The sequence below is a fragment of the Herpailurus yagouaroundi genome, unplaced genomic scaffold (genome assembly GCF_014898765.1).
Source record: "Herpailurus yagouaroundi ecotype Mexico unplaced genomic scaffold, PumYag 159, whole genome shotgun sequence".
Taxonomy (NCBI): Eukaryota; Metazoa; Chordata; class Mammalia; order Carnivora; family Felidae; genus Herpailurus; species Herpailurus yagouaroundi.
The window spans coordinates 38,059,872-38,085,612 of record NW_024412400.1 but is presented as its reverse complement, the minus strand read 5'-3'; the positions used below and the strand labels follow the sequence as shown (position 1 = coordinate 38,085,612).

Sequence of the window (25,741 nt, the reverse complement as noted above, 5' to 3'; positions counted from 1 at the left end):
GAGTAGGATTGCTAAATGAAAAGGAAGATAAATATAGATATTCTAGAATGGATCTGTTCTAGTGCTATTACAGCTTTTTACTTTTATTGGATAAACAGAACCCACAGAAACAAGGTTTATGAAACATTCATAGGAGATCAAGTTTAATCATTAACTAACAAGTCCAAATTTAGATGTCTTCTCTAATACGAATTACTTTCATTCATTCAGCTACAACTAGATTAATGTAACACAGTGGCTAAGAGCGGAGGCTCAATATAGATCTCAATTCTACCATTTCCTAGCTAATGTAACCTTGGGCAAAGTGATTTTAAAACATTGCTAAGCCTCATTTTCCTCATTTGTAAAATAGGTATAACAAGAGATTTGGCTAATGGGGTTGTCAGGATGAAATGAAATCACCTTTGAAAAGTATATGCAATCTACCCTAATGGCTGTTTTAGTAAATGTTTGCCATTTGATTTGGTGAAAGCTCCAACAGTGGAAGCTATACCTACTTCAGCAAACTTCTCACTTTTAGATTTGGTTCAGGTACACTAAAAGTTTAACACTATTAGTGAATACAAACATGTAAACAAAAAAGCACTGCTGTAACTCCAATTTATTTTTCCAATGTAAACATACCATAAATATATGTAATTTAAGCCATTTTTTCCAAATCTAAGCCAAGAATTTAACACACCTGAAACAGAAAATACCTATTTAATTGCACTCATTTAAAAAAATTCTAGGAGTGCCTGGGCGGCTCAGTTGGTTAAGCAGCAGACTCTTGATTTTAGCTCAGGTCATGTCTCACAGTTCCTGGGATCAAGCCTGGCATCGGGCTCTGTGCTGATAGCATGGAGCCTGCTTGGGATAAGCAAAAAAAAAACTTTTTTGTCTCTATTATAGAGGGGGGAAAAAAAAGCATGCTTATTTACTTTTCACCCCAGCCCCAAAAATCCAAACCTCTCCCAAGAATCTTAATGATTTTACAAAATGGGAAACTGACAAAGAATTGGAAGCTATTTCAACGGACACTACTAGATAGGCTTCAAAACTATTACATATTAAAACTTTAATTTGAGGTATACCATGCAATAATTCTAAATATACATATAAGTACTTACTCCAACCACATATGGCATTCCTCTGTCCTCAATTTGACAGCAACATTAAATGCCCTTTCTTGACATACTTTGCTTGCTTTAAAATAACCACAGCTCAGTAAGCTGGGGTAGATGCAGCAGCCACTTACTCATTCTAGTATAACACAATCTTGTCCCTTCCCCTCTGGGAGAATCCTTGAGGGAAGAGAACTCAGATAACCCACTTCAGTAATACTAAGTAACTTTACATAATCGACAATAACTTTTGTGAGGTTATAAACATATATCCTATGTTTCTTTACATTTCCAAGACTATTCAAAGCTGTGTCCATGGTGGACTTTAACAAAGGCTTTCCTAATTTAATACTATTACATAAGAACGTAAAAGTGTCTGACAACACACATAGGTAGACTTTGTTTACATGTCAATGTGTTTTCAAAAAGTTGTGTAAATAAAATCCTATTTCAAAAGTGGTAAGAGGTTAGAGAGGCTGTGATTTATTAAAAACTCGCTCATACACACAGACAAAAAAAAATCCTCTGTAGTTAATCCTTTCACAGTGTAAGCTGCTCTTTGGGTTTATGTTTTGGAAGTGTGCATGATCCTAAACAGTGTGCCTAAGTGAGCATGGCCATTGTAAGGCAACTTAATAAATTTAGAAAGAGAAAAATCACAGCTCTTTCTTACATGTAGGAAATAAAAGCTGTCTTAGGGCAATTTCCCATTCCTATTATTATACGTACCAACAGAAAGCATGTTAAAATGAAGAGATTTTATTATGGCCGTAAAAACAATTGATTTCTAGGTTTTTATTTTCTTTTTAAAGAAAACTCATTAAACATATTTCACATTTTTGCCCTGTAATTGTTTTGCACTACCATTTTTTCCCCGAAGACGACTCAGGAGCAATAAACTTTCTTCTCCAATGAAAAGCACGAACAAAGTACAGTAAATTAAAAAAAAAGTTTGGCACTAAGGCATAATTTCTCCACGCCTGTCTTTATCTCCCCCTAGGATATTGACATACCGAATGCCATTCAACAGTCAATGAACACCAAGGCACTGGGTGGCTGAAGCTAAATAATACAAGTATAGCTGAGAGCCCATAAACACGAGGAACCTTAAACAAGGTCATGGAATTTTCGGACTAGGAGATCCAAAACTAGACAAACCCTCTGGGCTTCCAGAGAGAAAGAACAGAAGCCCCGAGAGGGAGACCAAGTCATTCAGGGGGTTAGTAGCAGAGGCGGGGGCTAAAACCCGAGGGTCTGGGTTCCCACATCGCTACCTAAATACGGAACCCCACAAAGGGAGGCCACGGCCAGAACCGCCGCCCCAGGTGCGGCGCTCGGAGGGCTGCTCGCCGGCTGCTCCCGCCCGCCAGCTCCACTCTCAGAGGCGGCGCCGGGCGGCCCGGGCGAGACAACGGACGCGGCGGGTACAGACGCTCGGCGCGTGAGGAAAGAGTGCCCCAAAGTGAGGCTGGGGAGAGGGCGAAGGGTGTGCAGGGCAGGGGCGCCCTGAAGTGGAGAAAGGGGCCTAGCTCTCACCCTTGTCGCACGCCAGCAAGAAAAGCTTCTCATTCAGGGTGTTCTCCTCCTTCACCTCCCGCACATCCTTCAGCGCCATCACTTCGTTCGGCGACGAAGAGGAGGATGGGGAGGAAGGTAGGGAGGAGGAGGAAGCGCCCGAGAGGTCCGTGCTCGGGTATAGGGCCGCCATCATCGCGGCCCATGAAGGGGGCAGGCCAGGAGACGGAGGCGGGGCCCCCACCAGCCCCGACCCCGACCCCAGCCCCGCCCCAGGGCTGGAAAAGGGATGAGTCGTTCCCACAGCCGCCTCAGCGCGCGGCCCGTTGGCCCCAAAGGGCGTCGCCTCCCCTCGAAACCAGCACTCGCCCTCCACCGACAGCCCCAGATTGGTGGCGGCGCATGCGCGGCCCCGGGGCCAGCGCCCCCTCCCCAGCCTCCGGCGCCCGGGCCGAGCCGGTCCGCGCCCCTCCGGGGACGACAGAGTGGCGCGCGCCAGGGCGGCAGCCGAGCGCGGGGCCGTGCCAGGAGCCGCAGGGGCCGCGCGGTGGGCGGCCCGGCCCGGGAGGAGGATGAGAGATCTGTGGGAAAGGAGCTCCTAGAGCGATTCTGCGCACGTCGGGCTCCCGGGATGTGGGAACCGCCAGCCCAGCTGCGCCTGGAGATGTTCGCGACTCTCCTCACGTCATCTTCCGCTCCGCTATAGCGACGACTACGGGGTCGTTTCGGTGGTGGGCAGGGCCTGTTGTGGGGGCGGGGTCTATTGCGTCCCGCCCCCCGTTCCTCGTCTGTCAGCTGCGGCCTCTGAAGGCTTCTAATTGCTAAGGAAAAGGCGAAGACCCCAGTGCGTCCTCCCCACACCTGGGTTTCTGATTTGAGGTAATTTACCGTCTCCTGCTGCACATAAATACGCATGGGTATGGTTAATTGAGCCTCTGACGACTTAACGTTTAGTCGACCCCGCCTATGGAATTGTCTGAATATTTCGTGTTTGGGTCCTCTGCCTGGCCACGCCACCGGACTTGACCTTGTCTGTGTGTTTGGGCTAGCTATACTCATTTCTAGACTATTTTTTAACAACTTGTCTGTGATATAAAATTGGCATAAGATTCCTGATGGTATACCTTTATTCACATGTAATTCACGTGTACCAACACGTAACCATTGGATAAGCATATTTTTAGGATCTACTCTAATTACAGTCCTTCCAGAGGTTTGTCTTCACATTTATAAATTTGATTTTATAAATGTGTGTTGAGCAAAAGCTGACTGAAGCGCTAACTGAAGTACTACCTACCTGAATAATTATTTTTAAAGCAAACTTATTTAAAGCAGATTCGAGGCTGGGGGCGGGGGGGGGGGCGCCTGGGTAGCTGTCTGTTAATCGTTGAGCGTCTGACTTCCGCTTAGGTCATGAGATCATGATCTCACTGTTGGTGGGTTTGAGCCCCAAGTCTGGCTTTGGGCTGACAGCGCCCAGCCTGCTTCGGATTCTATGTCTCCCTTTCTCTCTCTCTCTCTCTGTGTCCCTCCCCCACTCGTTCTACTCCCCGCCCCCCATCTCTCTCTCTCTCTCCCTCTGTGTCTCTCAAAAATAAACATTAAAAATTCGTCTTAAACTGCTTTGAAAAAGTAGATTTTTTCACCTTTAAAACTAGGGGGTAAAACTACAAATTATATCTCTTGAATAATTCTTATTGCTTCTCACAACAACTATACAAAAATCAAAATTGTGCCCTTGGTGCTTTAGGTTTTTAAAGCCAATACATAAATTTACTTCAGAATATCTTATATTTGAGGGAAGTACTTCCTATTCTATTCAGGTTGATTTGCTCTATATCTGTTCTTGCCAACACTACCAGATTTTCTAAATATAAATCTTTGTTACCATTCAAAGTCTTATTTAGATCTTCTCTAAGAGGCCCTAGGTAGATGACAAGATTGGCCACCTTTCCAAACATTGTCATGTGTTTACTCCAAAATGGCCGATTATCTATTGAATCATTTTAGCTTATCTCTATCACAAATCTCCCTCATTCTATACCGTTTCCAAGTTTGTATATTTGGTGGAATATCAAAAATTTTCAGTGTTAATTTGTGGCCACTGAACACAAATACATATGTGGGTTTATATATATGTGCTTACTTACACATTTTGTTTATATATGTAGTTACAGTCTTCATAGTCTAGTAAAATTTTTACTCAGTAGCAGAACAACTCTAACCCTGATCCATCCAAAAGTTCCAGAGTGTTGGAGGGTAAAAATTCAGATGGTTCAAAAGTATAAAAAAATTTTAATCTGGTCTTTTCAAGCTTCTGGGTTTGTGATTTCTCATCCATAAGAACTCTCACAGCAGCTGGATTAGTTTCTTAGATTCAGAGGAATTCCACCCTATGTTCATAGATAATCCTAGGAGGCAAAGTATTCGAGGATTTTTCCTTTTTCAAAGTAAGCCAGTATTGCAAATGCATTCTGTTCTTCAGAAAACTTTTTGAATCATCTCAGATGCAGCATATTTTTCTCTCTTGCCTCACTGGTACATATTTTATGCAGCATAAATTGGAGTATTTTAACATCCCCCTATATGATGAGTTTATTGTGCATTGGTGATAGTAAGATCAATGACAGAGTTATGGGGAACAATGGCGTGTAAGATTTACAAGCAACACATTACTTACAGCAATTCAACAACCTGCAGGTACAAAAGAAGAGCCAACAACTTCAGTTGGAGAAGAGAAAAATCCAGATTCAGAGCTGGTCTTAAAAGTAGGACAGATCCTATCTACGTCTCCAAACTCTGTGCCTCTCCCTCACTCCTCTTAGGCCATATTTACCTATTTCTTTTCCTTAAATGCCTACGACTTTTCCTGGCTCAGAGCCTTTGTATTTTGTTCCCTCTGCTGAACATGTATCACCTATCTCCTCCTCATTCCTATTTCAGTCTGAATATCACATCCTTACAGAGACCATTCCTGAGCATCCAAACTAAAAGTCTTCACCCCTGTTCCCAAGTCAGTCTCTATCACATTACTATTTTATTTCCCCTACTGCATTTTATCTCTACCTAAAATTCCTATTTATTATCTCTCTCCACTCGGATGCAAGATTTATGAAGTCAGGAAACTGTCTATATTTTTCTCAGCGGAATCCCCATATTTCTAGCATTTTACCTGATTCATAACAAATGTATATTAATGAACTGGTTACCTCAAATTATTTCAGTACAAACTAAATTGTAGTAATAATGCAGTTTTCTTTACTAAAAAACTTCATATTAAAGAACCAGAAGGGAGTATGATTTGGTAAAAAAAAAACGAAAACCAAAAACAAAACAGAGAACCACCTTCATTCCCCCAAAAAAATCTAATACAAATTTTATTTTACTAATTAAAAAAAGTTATTTTCTTTTCTTGAAAATAAACTTATGATAGATTAATTTTCAAGGTTGTATATTCTTTATTTTTAAAAAAATTTTTTTTCAACGTTTATTTATTTTTGGGACAGAGAGAGACAGAGCATGAGCGGGGGAGGGGCAGAGAGAGAGGGAGACACAGAATCAGACACAGGCTCCAGGCTCTGAGCCATCAGCCCAGAGCCCGACGCGGGGCTTGAACTCACGGACCGCGAGATCGTGACCTGGCTGAAGTCGGACGCTTAACCGACTGCGCCACCCAGGCGCCCCGGTTGTATATTCTTTAAATGAAACAAACACTGACACATTTGTACATACACAGAATTTTTATTATTTTAGGAGAAAAAGAACACTCTAAAGTGCCAAATTTCATGTAAATCAGATAACTTAGTAAATATGGTGAAAAAAATCAAAAGGGAAAACATTAATTAATTTCTTAGAGCAAGAACATATCTTAATCTTCATGTAAGAAAACAATCACTAAAATATAAAAGGAAAGGGAATCTCTTTTGTAGAAGAATATATTTCAAAGTTCCACTTGTTGATTTCATTTAAAAAATTCTATTCTAAACCCATGAGTAGTCTCACTCTTACCAACATGTATGGTTTTCAATGGTAGAAGATGGATTTAGACTACTCATTCACACTGAGACAAAGTGACAGCATTTCTGTTGCAAAGCAGTATTGCTCACTTACACTAACAGTGGAAGATGGAGAAAATAGATTTCTGAATTCAATTTTTAGCAGCAGAATCTGTCTACTGATAAAAATTCACACAAAAATAGGTCTGAAGGTTAGTTGTTCCCAAGTAACACAAGCAGTAACCAAACACTGCCAATTTGTAGGAGGCTGTGGAAAAAACATTTGAAAATACTCTATGTTCAATATTAGCTTTGTGTTACTTTCTACTAAAGATATTCAGTGGGCATATTCTAAATTAGGGCTTCCTATAGATCAAAATTAACATGTGTAATATGAAGCTAACAGTATAGTGTCAACATGTCTTGAGATGTTCTAGCCAATTTTTTGCTATAAATATGTGGAAGAAGTCAGTTGGAAAATAACTATATGCACATCCAAAATGAATATTTCTAAAAGAAATCTTCATGTACCAGATATCTACATAATGACAAGTGTTACACACATCGTGGGACTACAATAAACACTTAATGGTTGGCTGACTGACTAGTTTTATATACCATTTAAGAAAACCTGGGTAATTCAGATGCAAAAAATACATATGTACACAGATCTTTCTGTAATAACAATCTACCAACATATATGCTGCATGTCATAGTTAAAGTTCTATTACCAAACTAGCATATGTAGTATCTACAATTAAAATTAAGTTTTAAGTAAAAAGCTCCTGCTACTTATACAAGAGAATGTACTTTGGGGTTTCTTCAAGAGTTAGTTCTCATATATAAAAAAGTTTAATGTTAATGAACAATACTTGTCACTTAAAAATTTGAGACCATATAGAAATTTACAGAAAAGTTAAGGTTCATATAGTTGGAGGAAAAAATAAAATAAACTGGATTATGACTTTGAATACATTTATGATCAAAATTAACACACACACACACACACACATCCACATACAAATCAAAACACAGCAGACCTGCAAAAAATTTTTGTATTGATCTTTTTGAACCATGAAAAACAATGAATTAGTCTTGCTTTTAATAAGACTTTCAGGAAATGAAAATAATTTAATTATGAAATATCGACTTGATAATGAACATATCAGTATCTACTGGTAAATTAACTGTGTTATCCAAAAAGGTTGACAGATTCTAACCAGTAGAAACAAGATATTTAATTCATTAATGAATTATACAACTATTTTAAGCATACAAATAATCTCTGGTTTTATACCCACTACATTTCAGAAATCTGTAAACTGTGAGGCATTCAGTGTGTTTAATGTGGCAGAAAATCATATTAAATGTTTCTCATTATTTTATTCTATTCAGTCCTTTTCCCATTAAGCATGCAAACACAGTCATAACCATCTTTGGTTTCACTTCTACGAGGTCATCAGGTAAGGCATATATCCGGGCACCAATCTTTCGAGCAACTGAAATGGCGTATCTTCAAACGACAAGAAAAATATCTTAGTATTTGTTATCTACTATGTTCTCACTTAATATATGTTAATAAAAGAATGAAATATTTTGATAAGATTAACTTTACAAGAAAGTTAATTTTTTTTTTATTTTATAAAAAAAATTTTTTTTTCAATGTTTTTATTTATTTTTGGGACAGAGAGAGACAGAGCATGAACGGGGGAGGGGCAGAGAGAGGGAGACACAGAATCGGAAACAGGCTCCAGGCTCTGAGCCATCAGCCCAGAGCCTGACGCAGGGCTCGAACTCACGGACCGCGAGATCGTGACCCGGCTGAAGTCGGACGCTTAACCGACTGCGCCACCCAGGCGCCCCGACAAGAAAGTTAATTTTGAAAGTCTTTAATCATATTCCCCATTTAAGTTGTACTTAAAAATGTTATAAAGACATAGTAACCTTAAGTGTAAGGATTTAAGAAATTAAAGAGCCACTGTGTTAAACCATAAAAGGCAGGGCGCCTGGGTGGATCAGTTGGATCAGTGCCCAAATCTTGATTTCGGCTCAGGTCACAATCCCAGGATCATGGGATTGAGCCCCAACATCAGGGTCCATGATGAGCGCAAAGCCTGCTTGGGATTCTCTCTCTCCCTTGGCCCCTGTCCCTCTACCCGCCCCCCTCTCTCAAACTAATAACTAACTAAATAAACAAACACACAAGCCAACCAACCAACCATAAAAGGCTTACTTAGCATTGTTTAGCTTGTCCTCTTCAGATAAGTCTTCTCTCTTGATCATTTCTTGACGAACTGCATTTGGTGCGATGGCATCTATTAAGTCTAGGACAGGTAAGCTTGTGCTGATAGATTTGTCCTAGAAAATAAAGAATTGATGAACATTCATAAACATCTTACTTTTAATTTTCATAAATGGCAGACCAGGTCATAACCATATAACTGAGAGCAACATAAATTTTCTTTATACTGAACGTTCGACTTTTCTGCAAACAGCACACATCATAAACCATTTAAAATATGCTTTTCCTTCAGTCTTTACAGAGCTTACATGTAGAGTTGCCACCATATCCAAATAAGGCTTGCAGATGTGACAGTTCCTAAAGTATGCTAACTACAGTATCCATTCTGCAAAAAATAAACAACTTTTGAAAGGGAATAGGAGATGAATTTTAAATTAATAGTTTTGCAAGTTCTAGTAATATATATGTCTTAGACCATGAATTCCTAAGCCTTCACTTAAAATTCAGAAACAAAACTGAAAAATTCAGAAAACAAAAACTGGAAAGGAACTAACATTTACAAAGGCATTATTCTTGTTGCTTTACATGTTCAGCTTGTTTAATTCTCCTAACAGCCTGATAATAAAGAAATTATAATCTCTCTTAGAGAGGAATTAAATGTAGTTCACAGAGCTCAAGTGACTTGTTTACACAACCAGTAAGTACAAAACCAATAACTGAACCCATGACTGTCTGACTCTAATGCCCAAGATCCTCTCCATTTTTGAAGTTACCTCCAAGGTAAACTAAAAATGAACAACTGAATTCTAGTGGATAGATTACTGCAGTTCAAATCAGAAAGCCTGGTCAATTGATTTTACCACTTACCAGTACTTGAAAGAAAAATTACTTGTTCTGTGTCTCAGCTTGAATAGTGGCCACTGTTGCTTGCTTACCTAGAATTTACTCATTCCTTACTACTTTCTCCATCCTAACAGAACCCACATCCATGCCTCCCTCACATGGACATGTGCTTCAAGGAAAGCTGACCCAATCCACAGCTCCAAGGGTGATCCTGAATTAGTCTAGGCCATGCATTCTGGGGGTAGGGTAATAAACTTACTCTTTTTTATGCATAAAGCATAAAGTGTATAAACATACAGTAATATCTATGGCATTAAAATTTCATGGGGAGGAGTATTTAGGAAGAGAACGTCTAAAAAGACTCCTTAGATTAACAAAAACACTAGTCTGAACCAAATAGAGTAATCTCATTTTATTAGCACAGTGATTTAATTTGGGCCTAATTTAATTTAATGTGAGGCCCTTGCTATTTTCTGGAAGAGCTGTGGAAAACCAGAAACCCTCCTCTTGGATGTGAATGAGAGGATGAAACCTTTGTCACAACCAGCAGTTATCCTATAACCAAGTGGAAAACCAGCTTTGGGTGAAATTGGCACTGTAAATGGCAAAGCAGAGATGGACAAAAACCTCAGTCCTACATGAAATTCTTCAAATACTGGCTCAACCAACCCTGAAATCTACGATACCTCTGGATTTCTGCTACTCTGTACCTTTTCTTTTGGTTTAAACCACTTTAAAGTGGGTTTCTGTTACCTGAAGTCAAAAGCAAGCACCGTTGCTTGCTAGGTGTTTGCTAGGCAGCATCCTAATCGCCGCCCTGAGACTGTCACAGGATTCTTGGGACTATTAATATAAGTGAAAGCATCTACTATAGTTCCTAGCCAAATTAATAAATTTTTTGAAAAAAACCATTTGAAGCCATATGAAGAAGGCTACTTTTTTGGGCCCTGATCTATGAGCCACTACATTTATTAATTTTAGAAAAATTTATATTGTTTACTTTCAGGAATGTTCTGTTTTGTGAAACAGATTTTTTTGGGGGCGGGGAATAGAAGTAGAGGGGTAAAAATAATTAGGGTCCTTAAGTCTATTTGATGCTGGTAATCTGGATCTGGTTTTTTTGGCATCTTCCTTATTTCTGAAAATTTTTCCTATTTTTGCCTCAATGTGTGGTCTGCAGGCCACCTACATGAAAACCACCTGACACGCTTGTTAAAAGCACAAATTTATTGCTATACTCAAATTAATGAGTCAGGTTATCTGTGGATGGGGTTAGGAATCTACATTTTTAATACGATTTCTAGATGACTCTAATGTACACCATTATTCTTCCTAAAATTAAACTTAACATTTATGTCATTCTATAATAAATTTTAATTTTCTGTGTACTTCCTCTTCATATAATATTTCTATGATGATTCAAAAACAGACAATTGGTTTAATTGTGCTGTATTTTGATTAGTTATTTACAGATGTGTAAGGTTTTTTGTAAGATTGGGGAAAATTATTTTGTTCTTTTGTTTTTTCAGCTTCATTGAAGTATAATTACCAAATAAAATTGTAAGACATTTAAAGTGTACATCCTGAATATTTGATATACCTATATGTTGTGAAAGGATTACTCCCATTAGTTAATTAACACATCCATCACCTACATATATGTGTGTGTGTGTGTGTATTTTTTTTGTAAAAACATTTAATTTCTATTCTAGCAAATTTCAGTTATACTATATAGTGTTAACTATAGTCACCATGTAATACATAAGATCCTCAGACTTTACTCATAGCTGAAAGTATATAATATTTTGTGGTATTTTATTTTATTTTATTTTGTGGTATTTTAAACATTTCTTCACTTAGATGTAAGGAAACAATGTTTTCATCTATTTCCTTATGGGAAAAACTTTATTGAATTGAATGAAAGATTTAAGTTTCAAGAGTTATATTGGATCCCTTATCTTCCTATTTCCAAGAAAACAGGCCTATCTTTCAACTCTTCTGATCTGTGTATTATCAGTAAAAGACATTTTACTTTTGCAAAGGGGACAGGGCCTATAGTAAAATCATCAGTTTAGCATGTACATTTTCATCATCTTTCCTTAAGTTAATTATAAATAAATTACAAAAGCAAAAATGTCTAGACTCTCAAAGACAGCCTAGAGTTTGGCTTGATTTTCAAGATAATGAATTGTATCATCCCTTTCTCTTAATGTGATACACATTACTATTAGAACATTGCATGCCATTGTTCTTTCTGTCATTCTTGAAAATAGAAGTGCAAACACAGTGATGTGGCAGCCAGAGTTCTCGAAATAGCTTAACAGGAAACTCTCCACATATGATGCCCTTTATATATTGCCATACCAGTAGTGTAGTAAACCCTTTTACTGAGCCCTTAATATGTACCAGGTATTGTTGAGCTCTTTATGTTCATTAACTTATTTAGTCTGACACAAACTCAGAAGATAGGTATTATTAATATCTCCATTTTAAATATGGGGAAACTGAGGAATAGAGAAATTAATAACCTGCCCACAGTCACAAAGACACTGAATGGTGAGCCAGAAGTAAATTCAATTTTATTCATCAAGAGGTGTAGTCCAGCTGTTAGTATAAACTACGAAGGTTTTTACAAAACACATGCCCTCTCATGTTCTCCTTACTCCCCTGGTTTTTATAGTATTGCTGACACCCCACACAGTGATTCCTGTTTTCTTACTGCTTTCTTTACTGAACAGTGAGCACTTTGAGGGCATTATGTAGTCACAGTGACTAGCAAAGCACCTACTACAGGGTAAGCTTTGAATATTTATGAGATGAATGAGCAGTGTGTCACATAACTAATAAGTATCTGAGCTGAAGTCAAATCCAGGGTCATACAACTCTAAAGCCTGGCTTTCAACCTGCAGTTAGATCTGGAAATGAAATCCAGCTTTTCTGCTCAATAGTTGTATGACCGTGGGCAAGTTGTTTAACTTTTATAAAGTTCTCCTTTTTGCTTATAGAATTATTGAGAGAATTAAAAGAAACTGTGTAAAGTGCTTAGCATGGTGACATAGAGCACTCAATGGTAATTATGATTATTGTTATGGCTGATATTCCACTTACTTATCTTCTTTTATTTGTATTTTATTTTAATTCCAGTGTAGTTTGACACAGTGTTATATTAGTTTCAGGTGTGCAATATAGTGATTCAGTAATTCCACGTATTACTCAGTGCTCGTACACTTCCTTATCTTCCTGCTGAGGGAAAATTACTTTGCAACTGAAAAGAGTAAATTTGTCTTTTCTAAATTTCTCAGTATAGCACTGCCTTGATTATAATTAATAGATTCTTACGAGTACCATTTATGGTAGCCTTCAAATATAATGTCTTCTACAGTTGGAAAAAAAAAAAAGCCTCCCCACCCCAACTATTTTTTAGCATTTGCTGCCACATTTCTTAACTACAGTCTCTTTAAAGATTTTATTATTGAGCATCTAATAAATAAATGCCAAGCACATTTGCATTATGTTTCTGTTACTTCGGATCTAAGTACAACTCTCAAGTTTGCCTTTCATTGTGAGTTCTCTCCCTTAAAGGATCTGTGTACTCACATTTTTCAACTATCTCTTCTATTCAACTGATCACCAAGTCTGTATTACCAGTTTTAATATTTCCTTTCATCCAGCTTATTTCCTGAACATTACTTCAAATTCAACAAGCTTAAAATTGAACTCATCACCTTTTCCAGAAAGCAACTGTACATCCTGACATTCCCATTTGTTAGTGTTATCTGTTTTTCAATTACCCAGGCCTAAAACATCAAGTTTTAACTCCTCTCTCTCCTGTGCTTCCTCAAATCAAGAAGCCAAATCCTACCTGTTCTTTTGCAATAGCAAATAACTATCTATTCTTAACATTCCCAGTGCCCACCCTCAACTCCAATCAGATTTTTATCATTTCACACCTGCTTCAGCTTCTTAGGCATTGTCCTAGCATTTACAGCTTTCTTAGTCTAATCCATCCTGCCCACCACATTCAGAAGAGTATTTCTAAAAACAGTCACTTTTCTTACATTAGTCCTTATACCAACACACTTTTATTAAGGCCAGACTCCCCCACAATCTTGACTCAGACTATATCCAGCACTACTCCCTTAGGAACCATCCTCTCCAGCCAAACTATTTCTCCTAACCTTTGACTTGCCTTTATTCAAGATGGACCTTCTTCTAGCTTGTTATGAAAATGCCAATTATGAAAATTTTTTTCTTCAAATAAATGGTGAACACTATGAGGGACAAATTAATTTCTTATATTCTGTATCTTTTTCTTTACCTATAAATGTTACTTAATAGTAAAAGCTTAATAAGTATTTGTTTCTAAATATTTTATTATTGTATTTGACTTAATTATATACATGCTTATTATTTTTCATCAACTAATGTACAAATGTGTAAAATTTCATTACAACAACTTTGATAACTATCAATTAGAGAATTTTATACGTCCCCTTTCCTGTTTTACATTTTTAAGTTGTATTTTATGCCTAAAATATACAAAAACAAATCATGGACTGAAAATTCTTGTGTTTTTTTTTTTTTTTTTTTTTTAACAAGCAACAACAAAAACTCAAAGTCATTAGTTCCTTCCAAGATGGCAAAAAGAGAAACACACTTGAACTAGGACTCAGGTAACATCTCTGACTTATTCTAGTTGTCATGTTAAAATCCCTTTGGGGCTCACTATTTAGTAAAAAATTGAATTTATCAATTTCTGAAATTTTTCCTGCTCTAAAATGTTGTTAAGCATATAGAACAAAGCCAAAGAAAAAACTAAAGATGGATAGATAACTCTTAGGAGAGCTTAGGGGTTCATCTGTTTGCACTTTAATCACTAAAAAAAAATTTGCTGATTTTTCACATATTTTTCACATAATAAAAGCACAAACACAAGGCTCACTGAATGAATGTGTACAAGCAGACATGCTTAGTTGTAGATAACATCACCTTGCATGCAAAAGCGAAACACAATGGAAATGCATGAAAATTAGTGGGTGTGTATGTACAGATTACGTTTTAAGTGATTTATGAATCATCCACAAATGCTCAAAAGTGAGTGTTAAGTGCCATTATGAAGCCAGATAACAAGATATTTTTTTTCCTACCAGTTTTCTCAATTCCCACTTGAATCGGTTTGGCTGGCTCTGTTATGCCTTGGAAATGATGTCAATACAATTCTGAGACTGCTGCTAGGGAGCACAAAACATTATAGGTCCTATATAAACAATGGTTTTTTAATCTTTCTTTTTCATTTGACAATTGGGTTTTTTGGCTCTATTCTATTTTTTTTAAGATTAGATGACCAGAGTTGATAATATTAATCTGCATTTATACTCAATACGACAACCAGTCAAAAACATAAGAGTTCAAACTATACTTTTGCTTTACACATGCCAAATAACTAGCAGGCCTAAGTTCATAAATTGTGTTTCTGAGATATAATGTTAATGTAATTCTGAATCTAAACCAATGTAATTTCTAATAAAAATTCCTTCCTACACTTAATTTCTTACAAAAACAAAATTTTAAAATAGCTTTTGATTACCTTGAAGCTGGAAATAGAAGTATGTTTTTTTGCACTTTTAAGCGTCTGATTGACCCATTTAATAATAATTTCATCATTTACTTTTTCACCTTCTCCAAGATCTGACAACACATTCAATGTGTACCTATAACAGAAAAGATGTACATTTGACAGTGAAAGGGGAGAGAAAAGAGGTGAAATTTGCTCTCACATCATTTATATCAACATTTAAATATTTAAGAAACATTTTGGTTCTTATAAATATTTCTAATTTTACTCTGCTATTTGCACTTAGTCACATTCTAAAGTTACAAAGCTCAGTAATCAGAAACAAAAACTACCATATGGTATTTTTTAAAAAACAACCCCTTACAAAGCAGTTTAATAAAAGTGATTAGTTTTAGAGATTGACCCACTTAAGAAAAAATTTTTTTTAATTTATTTATTTTTGAGAGAGAAACAGAGAGAAACAGAGCTTAAGTGGGGCAGGGGCATGAAGAGAGGGAGGCACAGAAACCAAAGCAGGCTCCAAACTCTGAGCTGTCAGCACAGAGCCCAACGTGGGACTCGAACCCACAGACTGAGAGATCATGAACTGAGATGAAGTCACACACTTAACCGACTGAGCCACCCAGGCACCCCTAGATTGACCCACTTTTATTTCATTTTATTTATTTAAAAAACACTTTAAAAAAAATTTTTTTTTAACGTTTATTTATTTTTGAGACAGAGAGAGACAGAGCATGAACGGGGGAGGGGCAGAGAGACAGGGAGACACAGAATCGGAAACAGGCTCCAGGCTCTGAGCCATCAGCCCAGAGCCCGACGCAGGGCTCGAACTCACAGACCGTGAGATCGTGACCTGAGCTGAAGTCGGATGCTTAACCTACTGAGCCACCCAGGTGCCCCTAAAAAAAACTTTTTAATGTTTATTTTTGAGAGAGAGAGACAGAGACAGAACATGATGGGGGGAGGGGCAGAGAGGGAGACACAAAAACGGAAGCAGACTTGAGGCTCTGAGCTGTCAGCACAGAGCCCGAGGTGGGGCTCAAGCCCACAAACCGTGAAATCATGACCTGAGCCACAGTTGCACTTTTAACAGATGGAACCATACAGGCGCTCCTAGACTGAACCACTTTTAAACAAAATATATTATCAACAGTAAGTCATTTAAAAATATATTTTGCATTGTATATTTCTTGTTACTCTTTTTTAAAATGTTTATTTATTTTTGAGAGAAAGAGAGCATGCAAACATGCGGAGGGGGAGAGGGGTAGAAGGAGAGGTAGAGAGAGAATCCCAAGTGGGCTCCAGGCTGTTAGTACGGAGCGCAGTGCCGGGCTGGATCTCATGAACCAGGACATCATGACCTGAGCCGAAATCAAGAGTCAGCTGCTTAACCGCCTGAGCCACCCACTTAATTGACTGAACCATCCAGGCCCCCCTGTTTTTTATTCTTCAAAAATAGATAAAATACTAGTTCATATGACTTGTTGAAGGAAAAAGTGTTGCTATAAACATATCAGCTTTTACCTTCTCATCAGCTGCCATACCAATGCCAGAGTAAGTGTTGCATTCCCTTCATTTAGGTCCTGCCCAGCAATGCCAACCAAGGAGAATTTAGCCTTATTCTTCCCAAGCTCCACTGCATAGTTACAGTTTTCGATCTACAAATAATAAGTAAAAGTTTTAGTATAAAAACGGGTTTTAAAACTATATCTCTTGAATATGCTAGCCTTGTTCAGTTATCTGAAAAATAATTATGAAGATATCTTTAGTTTATATGACAGAATATCATTTCATAATAACACTGAAATTAAGGAAATAATTATTATTCCCATTTTACAACTATTCCCATTTTATAGCTGAAGATATCAGAGCTCTGAGGAGTATGCATTTTTTTAAAATACAAGGAGACAATAATTTTCAATTCTTTCTTTTTCCTAATAATCATATTATACTATAGATTCAGTCTACGTAATGAGAAATGTATCCTATAGAAATGCACAGAATTAAAAAGAAATTGAATAGATTCCTAATTTGTAGAAAATAGCATCAAAGTCCTGATTATGTAACAGTGTGAACAGGAGAGAGAAAAACCAACATATTTGCCACAGATACCTGTTTCATCGGGAGAATTTTCTAGCAAATTATAATAATAATCACTTAGGTGTAAAATGTGTTTCAATGATGGGCTGTCTGTTTTATAGTTAGTTTGACCAAAATTCTTAAGGGAAATGATGGGGAGAAGGGTGCTCAGGGTTACTAGAGGCCTAACATGTTGATTCGACCACAATGAAAGGTTACCTGGAAATGGATGCTACCATTAGGGAAAAGATGTGTTCTATTTTTTGGCAACAGTTGATTCCAAATTGGCAAAACCTCTAAGATCTGGAGAGGTACCAACTAGAGAAAGAGTAAGAAGTGCAGCTTTCCTATGTTTATGGTACTACTAAAGACTCTTAAAATGGATCTGCTCTCTGAGGATGTAAATATAGAAAGTTAAGAGCACTGGGCCAAGAACTGAGCCTTGGAAATTCCAGAGGTGTCAGGCTAAAACATGAAGAACCTGTGAGAGGTAAGAATAAACACAAAGAAAGCAAGAAAAAATTGGAGAGTGCAGTTTAATGGAGTTAAGGGGAGAAATGATTACCAAGCACTGCAAACACTTTAGAAACATGAATCTTAGATCATTGGGAAAATGAGAAAAATTACACAATAGGATACAGGGTTCCAAGTGAAAAGAAATACTGAAAAAATAATGAAAAAAGACTATTTAAGTGGCACAACTCTGTGAACTTTACAAATGAAGTAAAGTGATGTCTGCTGATGAATGCCCAAAGTCTATAAAATTAGACTCTGTGATACTTTGTTGGGTAGGTACTCCTTCATTTTTTAAACATTTTAAATTTATTACAGGTGTTATGTTTCATTCTATAAATAGCTAGTATATGGTGAAAGGAAGAATTTTACATAATCACTTGTGACATCGCCTATTTCAAATTCCAGATAAAATGAGTAGTTTGTTTTCCTGTTATATTTTGCATCTGCTTACTCCTAAAGAAACTAGAAAAAGAACAAACACCATAGTTAATAGAAAGAATGAAAATAATAAATATCAGAACAGAAATAAATGATATAAGAGAATAAAAACAAAAATAGAAAAGATCAAAGAAACCAAGAGTTGGTCTTTGAAAAGGTATACACAATTGATAAACCTTTATCCAGACTCTTCAAGAGAGAGGAATCAAATAAATAAAGCCAGAAATGAAAGAGAAGTAATAACTGACACCACAGAAACACAAAGGATTGTAAGAGACAACTACATAAATCATACGCCAAAAAATTGAACAACCTAGAAAAAATGGATAAATTCCTAGAAATATACAATCTTACATAAACTGAATCAGGAAGAATTCTGAACAAATCAGTTAGTAGTAATAAAATTAAATCAGTAATCAAAAATCCCCCAACAAACAAAAGTGCAGGACCAGATGGATTCACAGGTGAATTCTACCAAATATTTAAAGAAGAGTAATACCTATTTTTCCAAAACTATTCCAAAAAAAAAAAAAAAGAAAAAGACAGGAAATAACAAGTGTTGGTTAGGATGTGGAAAAAAAGGAATGTTTGTACACAGTCGGTGGGAATGTAAATTGGTGCAGCCACTGTGGAAAATAAGTATGGAGGGTCTTCAAAATATTAAAAATATAAACACCATACAATCCAATAATTCCATTACTGGTATTTACACAAAGACAATGAAAACACCAATTCAAAAAGATCTATGCACTCTTATGTTTATTACAGTTATTATTTACAAAAGCCAAGATATGGAAGTGCCCATCAGTAGATGGTACAAAGAAGATGTGGTACCTACATACAATGGAATATTAGCCATAAAAAAGAATGAGATCTTGCCTTCTGCGACAATATGGACAGACCTAGAGGGTATTATGCTAAATGAAATAAGTCAGCCAGAGAAGACAAATATGATTTCACATATATTTAGACTCTAAAAAACAAGTGAGCAAAAACAAACAAAATAAATGCAAAAAAAAAATAAATACAGAGAACTGGTGGTTGTACAGGGGAGGAGGGGGATGGATAAAAAGGGTTAAAGAGAGTAGGTAATACAGGCTTCCTGTTATGGAATGAACTGGTCACTGGGATGAAAGATACAGTATAGGGAATATAATTAATGGGACTGTAATAGCATTGTATGGTGATAGATGGCAATTATACTTGTGGTGAGCATAGTATAGTTGTCCAATCATTATGTTGTACACCTAAAACTACTGTAACATTGTGTGTCAACTATACCTCAATTAAAAGAAAAAATTTGCATCTGACATTTTGATTTTGAAACATTACATAAAATTAGTTAACAAAATTTTCTGAATTCTACTCACAAAAGAATTACAGGCAAATCAAATAACATGTTAACTGTAGGTGGTCCAATCCCTAGAAATACTGAAAAATATAAATATAAATCTCTTATAATTACACTACCCATTTACTTCACTATTATGATATAGTCCCTTTAACAAATAATTTAATTATAAAGTCTATACATACATACTCATTCTAGAGATTTGAAGAATAGAAGTCCTTTTTGAATGTGTGTGTGTATTTTAAACAAATTTGATTCCTATGTATATATGCAATTTTGTATCCTGTTCATTTCCATGTCACTATTATTAAAACACTAAAAATACTACTACTTTTTAATGGTATATTTTACTTCATCATATGGGTTTTCTAGTTTTTTTTTTTTCCTCTATAAACATTGCTAAGATAAGCAATTTGGTATACAACTTCTTGTCTGACTGATTATTTCATTAGAAAAGATAATAAGAAGTGACACCATTAAGTCAAAGGACTTTTTTGAAGATAGCGATCAGTATTACCAAACTGATTCTAGAAAAGTTATATAAATGTAATACTTTCTCTAATATTGGATGCAATGTAATCCAATTGTTTATTTGAATTGCATTTTTAAAAACTGTTTACTTTTGAGAGAGACAGAGCATGAGCGGGGGAGGGGCAGAGAGAGAAAGAGACACAGAATCTGAAGCAGTCTCCAGGCTCTATGCTGTCAACACAGAGCCCAACTCGGGGCTCAAACCCACGAACCTACAGGACCATGACCTGAGCTGAAATCGGATGTTTAGACTGAGCTACCCAGGTGACCCTGAAATTGCATTTCTTTATTGCAGGTACAAAGTTTTCATAAGTGTATTATCCATCATTCTTTTTCTGTGAACTGTTCATTCACATTGTTCAAGTTCACATTTTCCTATTACAATTTTAGTAATAGCAATTGAGTTTCAGTAATTAATTTGTATGGACTACTTACATGTTAAGAATATTAACTACTTACCATAGTTGTTGCAAATAATTTACCAAGTTTATTGTTTTTAATTATGATGCTTATTTTTGCACAGAGATGTTTTAAATTTATATGTAATCTATTATATCAATTTTTTGTAGTTTTTTAAATCATTCCAAGAGTAATCATTTTTTTATTACATTTAATCCTTTAATTGTTTACCTTAATCCATTTGGAATTCATTCTGTTTGGTTAATGGTGAAGACCACTTTTTCCCCTAACAAAGTAGTTAACCAGTTGTTCTGGCATCATTTTTTGGGTGATCTTTCCTTTCCCTATTATCAAATTTAGCAAGAATCTTGTCATATATTAACTTCTTATATTTTAGGTTTCTAGACTACTCTATTCCGTTTCATTCTTATATATGTATTAAACTATTTCAATTATTTTAGCTTTATAATAAAATTATATATTTTTTCTAACACCTCCTGCCTCTATTCTCAGAAAATGTTCTTGATGTTTTGGGCCTGTTTCTTCTTCCGTCGGAATTTTAGAATAACTTTATCAATCCCAACCTGCAACACACGTATATATGCCCATATATACACAAAAGGAGACTTAATGGATTTCTAACTGGAATTATTTTCCACCTATAAATTAATTTGCAAAAATGTACTATCTTCATAAGATTTAATGTTTCTATACAGGAGTATGGTTATATTTCCATTTATTCAACTAGAGATAGTTTTTAAATCATGAGGATGCAGATCAGTTTCAAAATAGCCATACTTATAAATTATAGCAATGTGAGTTCATAATTTGTATTATGTATTCAAATTATTCATACTTTAAAGGATAAAGTTAAAATACAAAAATTTTAAAGTCCTACAAAATTTTACTTTAGAAAGCAAATAATCCTGATACAGACGGTAAAAAGGAAAAGCAAAAACAAAACTAAAGTTGAATATTAAAGCAGCAATTCAAGAGGACAGACATGAACATGAAGGACACCACACATCCCCTATTTGAGGAAGAATACTGGAAGACAACCACTTCTCTTTATCATTCATCTACCACTGATAGTCTCCCACCGACTGTAATCAAGTCACTGTCCTGCCCAAAAATGTTTAATCGCTTCCCATTGTTTCTAGTGTAAAGCACAAGCTCAAGGTTCTCAACATCTGGCTCCAATCAAAATTTTTAGCGTTCATACTTCTTACCTATCGGAATCCTCTGTTATAGCTAACCTATTCTCCCCAATTCCCAGAAACGCATTTTATATTTTCCCATCACTATTCCTTTTCCTCATCCTCAGCCCCTCTCCAGTCCCCTTCTCACAAAATTCTATCCATTTCTCAAACTCGTATCTCAGATTACACCTCCTGCATGAAGCTTCTCATAATAAGCGTGGCCTGTGGCCTTTTCTTCCTTAGAACTCATATTTACTTCTATGTATTCTGCACTATATTGTAGTTGTTTACACACATATCTAATTTTTTAGGCTTCTTGAGGACCATGCCTTGTATTATTTTGTACCCTACACTGCACTGTACAGGTAGTAGGTAATCAATAAATATCTGTTGAAAGATATTAACAAAATAACCAGTAAAGATTTAGCAAGTTCTGATGTTTATAAAACAGGAATGCACTTATGATGTAGCTCAAAGAACATTACGTACTACAACCTGTTAAAGATAAAAACGGTAAATTGGCCATACGTTTGTGGGTCTAGTTCTGGGGTTTCTATTCTATTCCATTGGTCTATGTGTCTGTTTTTGTGCCAATACCATGCTGTCTTGATGATGACAGCTTTGTAGTAGAGGCTAAAGTCTGGGATTGTGATGCCTCCTGCTTTGGTCTTCTTCTTCAAAATTACTTTGGCTATTCGGGGCCTTTTGCAGAACTAGACCCACAAACGTATGGCCAACTCATCTTTGACAAAGCAGGAAAGAACATCCAATGGAAAAAAGACAGTCTCTTTAACAAATGGTGCTGGGAGAACTGGACAGCAACATGCAGAAGGTTGAAACTAGACCACTTTCTCACACCATTCACAAAAATAAACTCAAAATGGATCAAGGACCTGAATGTGAGACAGGAAACCATCAAAACCCTAGAGGAGAAAGCAGGAAAAGACCTCTCTGACCTCAGCCATAGCAATCTCTTACTCGACACATCCCCAAAGGCAAGGGAATTAAAAGCAAAAGTGAATTACTGGGACCTTATGAAGATAAAAAGCTTCTGCACAGCAAAGGAAACAACCAACAAAACTAAAAGGCAACCAACGGAATGGGAAAGATATTTGCAAATGACATATCGGACAAAGGGCTAGTATCCAAAATCTATAAAGAGCTCACCAAACTCCACACCCGAAAAGCAAATAACCCAGTGAAGAAATGGGCAGAAAACATGAATAGACACTTCTCTAAAGAAGACATCCGGATGGCCAACAGGCACATGAAAAGATGTTCAGCGTCGCTCCTTATCAGGGAAATACAAATCAAAACCACACTCAGGTATCACCTCACGCCAGTCAGAGTGGCCAAAATGAACAAATCAGGAGACTATAGATGCTGGAGAGGATGTGGAGAAACGGGAACCCTCTTGCACTGTTGGTGGGAATGCAAATTGGTGCAGCCACTCTGGAAAGCAGTGTGGAGGTTCCTCAGAAAATTAAAAATAGACCTACCCTATGACCCAGCAATAGCACTGCTAGGAATTTATCCAAGGGACACAGGAGTACTGATGCATAGGGGCACTTGTACCCCAATGTTCATAGCAGCACTCTCAACAATAGCCAAATTATGGAAAGAGCCTAAATGTCCATCAACTGATGAATGGATAAAGAAATTGTGGTTTATATACACAATGGAATACTACGTGGCAATGAGAAAAAATGAAATATGGCCTTTTGTAGCAACGTGGATGGAACTGGAGAGTGTGATGCTAAGTGAAATAAGCCATACAGAGAAAGACAGATACCATATGGTTTCACTCTTATGTGGATCCTGAGAAACTTAACAGGAACCCATGGGGGAGGGGAAGAAAAAAAAAAAAAGAAAGAAAAAGAGGTTAGAGTGGGAGAGAGCCAAAGCATAAGAGACTGTTGAGAACTGAGAGCAAACTGAGGGTTGATGGGGGGTGGGAGGGAGGAGAGGGTGGGTGATGGGTATTGAGGAGGGCACCTTTTGGGATGAGCACTGGGTGTTGTATGGAAACCAATTTGACAATAAATTTCATATATAAATAAAAAAAAAAAAAAGATAAAAACGGTAAAAGTGTCTGGCTGAGAAAACTGTCTTCATGTTTCCAAACATTTATTAAAGCACACTTATAAAAGGCCTAGTAAGCTTAACACATTTTGGGTTGAATCAGAGTCATGGAGACAGACCACAAATTACCAAGCTTTATGAAACTCCAAATCCTCTGGTTTATATTAGAACAATAATAACACATATTTGGTGATTATCTCATTCACCTTCTTCATGTTCCCTCCAAGAGCAGGATAAGGAGGTTTGTTGACATGGCTCCAGTCGACTGGCACACGGATCATTTCATAGAGCTGAAAGATCACTAAAGCATCTGCAAGGTCACTAAAACAAGAGGAAAAGATGATGAAGGAGGAGGAATTTTATTAAGCACAATGGAGACAGGCTTAGGTCTTCAAAAATACAACAGGGTCATTTAATGCTTAAAAAAAATGACAGGATGTATCATATAACCCAGAACTTCTAATCTAGGAATCTGTCCAAAATTTTTTCTAAATGTTTACAAAGATACATGTACAAAGACATTCATTGCAACAGTATTCATACGTTTGGAAGCAACTTAAATGCCTGGCAATAGCGGGCTGTTGAATAAACTATCCACACTATTGACTCCTGGACCACCATGAAAAATAAGGTATATCTCTATGTACGGACATGAAAAGTTTTACAAGACATATTATATTCAAAAAAGCGAGTGGCAGAACACTACATGCAATTTACTATGTATAAAATTTATTTTCAAAATCGAGAGTATTTAAGTATCTATATGTGCTATGGACTGTTAATAGCAATTACCTCTGGGCAGGAAAAAAGGAATAGAGGAGATATAAAGAAAGTACCATCATGTTTTATTTTATTCTACATACATACTTCCTGAAACTTGTACAGTGAGAATAAGTGCATGTATTACTTACATATGATTTTTAAAACTTTTTAAAAATTCATAAAAATCGCAATAGCTACAAAGTAGGCAGCTGTTCACGTTAAATAATGAAGGTTAAGAGGAAAGAATTTATGAGCAAGTAGGCGTTCTTAAAGTAAGAATAGTAGTATTTTGGATTCAGAAAAACACATTCTTCTGAAGTGCTCAAAGTATATCCGTTGAGCCTGTTTTCAATTCTGTATGCTAAGGATGTAAAGCAACAGCAATTGATTTTTTTAAATTGCTAGCTCTATGATGTATTGCATGGCTTTTCTCCCTCAACAGCTTGTTCACGGAGTTGTTTTGCTAAGATTCATATGACAGTTTACTTTGCAACTCTGAGCACACACCTATGGCAATGAAGGGGACTGGGCTCTGTGCTGAATGATAGAAGAATAAAGTCTATTATGAAGGTAATTAAGAGCTGACTGGGCTATTTATAAAAGCGCACGGAAAATTTTGTATAAAAAAAATTTCTAAAGGGGCACCTGGTTGGCTCAGTCAGTTAAGCACCAACTCTTGATTTTGGCTCAGGTCATGATCTCACGATTCATGAGTTTGAGCCTCACATTGGTCTCTACACTGACAATGCACAGCCTGCTTGGGATTCTCTCTCTCCCTCTCTCTCTCTGCCCCTCCCCTGCTCACACTCTCTCTCAAAATAAACAAACATTTAAAAAAAAAAAAAGCTTTTTAAAAATAAATAAATTACTAAAGTATTTGTATTGGTTCTGGACTCTCCTCTATTTCATGAATTTTTCTTTTTTACTTTAAATTAATTCATTTTTCTATTTAGTATGGTATCATTATTCATATTTTGCAAATAGGGAAACTGAAGCCCAGACAGTTTGAAATGATTTCCAGAGAATTCAAGATGCTTTCCTGAACCAACTTTTTAAAGTTTATTTATTTATTGAGAGAGAGAGAGAAAGAGAGAGAGAGAGAGAACAAGTA

The 25,741-nt window shown here is 36.6% G+C and overlaps 2 protein-coding genes and 1 long non-coding RNA gene across 11 annotated transcripts in view; 1 reads left to right on the top strand and 2 right to left on the bottom strand.

The window, feature by feature from the left end:
• Positions 1-3,142, bottom strand: part of TRPC1 (transient receptor potential cation channel subfamily C member 1) — a 65,787-nt gene extending 62,645 nt beyond the window's left edge. For 2 of the 7 annotated variants that reach the window (XM_040480385.1, XM_040480387.1), the window contains exon 1: positions 2,640-3,142. In XM_040480385.1, the coding sequence (XP_040336319.1) occupies positions 2,640-2,814 (175 nt within the window). In that variant the 5' untranslated portion in view covers positions 2,815-3,142. The remainder of the gene's footprint in view (positions 1-2,639) is intronic. The other 5 variants (XM_040480386.1, XM_040480390.1, XM_040480389.1 and 2 more) reach the window with 4 other exon arrangements.
• A 4,509-nt stretch (positions 3,143-7,651) lies between these two features.
• PLS1 (plastin 1) overlaps positions 7,652-25,741 on the bottom strand; it is a 135,158-nt gene continuing 117,068 nt past the window's right edge. For all 3 annotated transcript variants that reach the window (XM_040480393.1, XM_040480392.1, XM_040480391.1), the window contains 5 exons: positions 24,075-24,189; positions 16,798-16,931; positions 15,286-15,409; positions 8,847-8,971; positions 7,652-8,126 (listed from right to left, as the gene is read on the bottom strand). In XM_040480393.1, the coding sequence (XP_040336327.1) occupies positions 7,991-8,126; positions 8,847-8,971; positions 15,286-15,409; positions 16,798-16,931; positions 24,075-24,189 (634 nt within the window). In that variant the 3' untranslated portion in view covers positions 7,652-7,990. The remainder of the gene's footprint in view (positions 8,127-8,846; positions 8,972-15,285; positions 15,410-16,797; positions 16,932-24,074; positions 24,190-25,741) is intronic.
• Positions 8,951-10,889, top strand: LOC121033771 (uncharacterized). The gene is made up of 2 exons (XR_005792105.1): positions 8,951-9,217; positions 9,833-10,889. It is a non-coding gene; the product is annotated as an uncharacterized LOC121033771 (long non-coding RNA).